Source organism: Branchiostoma floridae, chromosome 4 (assembly GCF_000003815.2).
Source record: "Branchiostoma floridae strain S238N-H82 chromosome 4, Bfl_VNyyK, whole genome shotgun sequence".
NCBI classification, from domain to species: domain Eukaryota; kingdom Metazoa; phylum Chordata; class Leptocardii; order Amphioxiformes; family Branchiostomatidae; genus Branchiostoma; species Branchiostoma floridae.
Genome location: NC_049982.1, coordinates 16,017,529 through 16,021,636, shown reverse-complemented (window position 1 = coordinate 16,021,636; position 4,108 = coordinate 16,017,529). Strand labels below are relative to the sequence as shown.

Genomic DNA, 4,108 nt, shown 5'->3' with positions numbered 1-4,108 from the left:
GCGCCGCGGGTTCCCGAACCCCTGTTTGTAGTCAGCCCAGGTCCTGTTGAAGTTCTCACTGCCGTCCTCTCTCCTCTGTATCACTGTCCACCCTTCCTCTCCGTCCATGCGACAGTAGACGTAGAACGGCTGCACCAGACTGCCGAGTGACTTCTCACTCAGACTGTACGTCACAGCAGATGGCTGGATCTTGTAGACGCCACTTTCCGTGTTACCCAGGGAAGCCACCTCCGCACAATCTGGAAAGAGTTGACCAATAAAGTTGGAGTGACGTCACATTTGAAACATTTCTGATACTCAACAATCTCAAACTTCTGTGGATCTGAAGGGGATTACCAAAAGATATCCTCAAAGTGTCACATTTTTTAAATTAACAGCCCCGAACATCGTTAGCCTGGTATCCAGCCGTATTATAGCTCCGGAGTCTCTTCTGTCGCAGACTCGGGAGCTATAATACGGCTGGATACCAGGCTAAAACATTGTTTATGCACCAAATATTTCTCTCCTAGCCTGACATGTGTTACCCAATCTGTCGCTGTCGGAGGGGCCTGACCATCGGAAGGGCTCATACAAGATTCATTTCAATGATCAGTGTAATTCTTTCACGTGCCACAGATTTAAATACTTCACATTATTTCGGACACGGAGTAACCAAAACCCGTGTACACGATTTAAACTGCACTTTCTTGATTAAAGACTGAATCAAATAGAATTGATCAGGGGTATATAATTCCATAATTACCTGTCGGGTACTTGTGTGTTTCCTCCCCAGCTTCAGATCCTTCGTCAGCTTGACGCGGTTTGTCCGTGGACATGTCAAGTTCGACTCTTGTCAACACGTCGTCAATACGGTCACTTATGTCGTGCATCTTGTTACTAAGATGAATGACATGATTGGTAACAGAGCTTTTCAAGTCGTCCACTTTCTGTCTGAGAGCATGCACGTCCGCACAGGTCGGGACGTCCAGAGGCGCGGGGACCTCGAAGGTGTAGGCCCAGCGCCCATTCACTACACGGTCTTGACTTTCTGGCCCAGACGTCACAGAGTCGATCTGATCTGGTGACATGTCTTGTTCCTCTGCAAACGCAGGACAGGATGCTACGGCAAACAAACACACGAGAAGATATGCCCAGGACTGGGCGGCTTTGGGCGTAAACATAGCTAGATGTTCGACACTTTTGCAGTCCTGAAAACAACCAACGGGGTACTTGAAAAGTCACAGCTGTTACTTGCTACAAGATCTTTGGCGCCTGTGTTGTTTTCCTTGGCAGAGAGAACAAAAATGCACTTTCCATTACTAGCTCGGTTGGGCAAAACTGTACAATAAAGGTCTTCAGTAGTATAGTAGCGACACGCTGACTAATATTATTCAGGTGGAGCAAGGTGGAGCAGGTCAGAGGTCAGAAACTATTTATTCAGGCGCAGCAGGTCAGGGGTCAGATATTATGTATTCAGGAGCAGGTCAGAGGTCATAAGTCACATCATTATTCAGGTGGAGCAGGTCAGGGGTCAGATATCTTATATTCAGGCGGAGCAAGGTAACTATGACAACCGCCCCTCCCCCGCCCCCTCCCCCTCTCCAATCGTGAAAGACATGCCCTTATTTGGCCTGGTTCTAAGTCTCTAAGTCACAAAATAAAAACAAAGAAAACATGACAACGTTTGATTTTCCCGTTCTTTTATTCTGTACTTTCAAAAGTCAGCATCCAGCGTGAACTTCTGCTGTTCAGAAGAGGACATCACCCCCATCTTCTGGTACTCCCCCACCCTCTTCTCAAAGAAGTTGGTCTTTCCCTCCAGAGAAATGTTCTCCATGAAGTCAAAGGGGTTCTCGCTGTTGTAAAGCTTACTGCACATGAGTTCCCCCAGCAGCCTATCTGCGACAAACTCAATGTACTGTTTCATCAGGTCTTGATTCATCCCAATCAGCCTCACGGGAAGAGCTTCCGTCAGGAACTCTTGCTCAATCTTAACAGCATTGTCGATAATCTGGTGAATGCGCTCCTCACTAGGTTTATTGGTTGCTTTATTCTAGAGTAGCTATATGTGTTGCTCAGGAGTAAAATAAACTGCTCCGGAGTAAAATAAAACTGCTCCGGAGTATGCTCCGGAGTAATTATAAGTGAGTAAGTATATTTGTTGTAAGTATGTATATTTGTCATGTACGTACGAACATATCCCATCTATATGTACATGCAGTGAAACATTGCTTTGGAGTAACTATACGTGTTGCTCCGGAGTAAAAACACTGCTCCGGAGTAAAAGAAAACTGCTCCGGAGTAAAATAAACTGCTCCGGAGTAAAATAAAACTACTCCGGAGTATGCTCCGGAGTAAGTGAGTAAGTATATTTGTTGTAAGTATGTATATTTGTCATGTACGTACGAACATATCCCATCTATATGTACATGCAGTGAAACATTGCTTTGGAGTAACTATACGTGTTGCTCCGGAGTAAAAAAAAAAAAAAACTGCTCCGGAGTAAAAGAAAACTGCTCCGGAGTAAAATAAACTGCTCCGGAGTAAAAGAAAACTACTCCGGAGTATGCTCCGGAGTAAGTGAGTAAGTATATTTGTTGTAAGTATGTATATTTGTCATGTACGTACGAACATATCCCATCTATATGTACATGCAGTGAAACATTGCTTTGGAGTAACTATATGTGTTGCTCCGGAGTAAAAACACTGCTCCGGAGTAAAAATACTGCTCCGGAGTATGCTCCGGAGTAAATGAGTAAGTATATTTGTTGCAATAAGTTAGTATATGTATCATGTACGTACGAACATATGCCATCAATATGTACATGCAGTAAATCATTTCTTTGGAGTAGCTATACGTGTTGCTCCGGAGTAAAATAAACTGCTCCGGAGTAAAATAAACTGCTTTGGAGTATGCTCCGGAGTAAATGAGTAAGTATATTTGTTGCAATAAGTTAGTATATGTATCATGTACGTACGAACATATGCCATCAATATGTACATGCAGTAAATCATTGCTTTGGAGTAGCTATACGTGTTGCTCCGGAGTAAAATAAACTGCTCCGGAGTAAAATAAACTGCTCCGGAGTAAAATAAACTGCTCCGGAGTATGCTCCGGAGTAAATGAGTAAGTATATTTGTTATAGGTAAGCATAGTTGTCATGTACGTACGGACGTATGCCATCTATATGTACATGCAGGAAATCATTGCTTTGGAGTAGCCTTGTACGTGTCTGTTATGTAGGCATATATCAACACAACACAAAAGACACTTGTGTACGGTGATCCTGTTTATTTCTTAACACTTTACTATCACTTGACGGCGATCAAAATTGTATTAAGGAATTCATAACCAACACACATGTCGTCCTATGTGTCAAACATGGTATCACATTAGGAAAGAAAAATTGTACTGCAAGCAATATGGCGACCTCACATTACTTCAGGACGAGGTAACCATATTTTTTCATCAATGTCTGTTCTGGGACCCAGTTCTTGCTGTGTACAATCTCATTACTGTAACGAGGCAACGCAGCGAACTCTATTAGATAAAACTTTTTGCCAGCGCGCCTCGTCTGTTTGATGACACGTTGAGGAACATCGCCTGGCTGGTGAGGTAGTGCGATGGACCAGTCTCGATAGAGTGTCCACTCCTCCTCGTCACCGCTGTGGTAGCCGCTGTCGTAGCCGGTACGGTCACTTTCATCAGATGAAACCGTCCCTGAGGACACATCTGTCCCTGTATCACTCTCGGAACCACTTTGGTCGCTGTCGGTTTCTTCTGTGGAGTCTCCCTGCTCGGAGCCCATCACAGATTCGGCGTCTGAGGCGCTTTCTTCATCTTGTGACACCATCGAATTCCCATCTTCGGAACCAACCGTGTCCGTATCGTGTTCAGACGACGCGTCGGAGTCGTCGATAACATCGCGCTCCCGGTAAGAGCCCGTCTCGGCATCAACGACGACTTCTCCCGAGGCACCATCTGACTCGTCTCGGTGTTTTCTTTCCAGATGACGCTCGAGGTTGAACGCACGATCAAATTCCCGATCACAAATTTCGCAGACATGAGGCATACTTTTTGTTCGGTGGACAGAAGGGAAATGATAAGGTATTGATGTGCACACATATA

At 44.7% G+C, this 4,108-nt stretch overlaps 1 protein-coding gene across 1 annotated transcript in view; it reads right to left on the bottom strand.

The window, feature by feature from the left end:
- Window positions 1-1,320, bottom strand: part of LOC118413598 (angiopoietin-related protein 4-like) — a 1,755-nt gene extending 435 nt beyond the window's left edge. The window contains exons 1-2 of the mRNA XM_035817125.1: window positions 743-1,320; window positions 5-239 (exon numbers count right to left, since the gene is read on the bottom strand). Coding sequence (XP_035673018.1) covers window positions 5-239; window positions 743-1,160 — 653 coding nt within the window. The 5' untranslated portion in view covers window positions 1,161-1,320. The remainder of the gene's footprint in view (window positions 1-4; window positions 240-742) is intronic.
- Window positions 1,321-4,108: the final 2,788 nt, after the last annotated feature.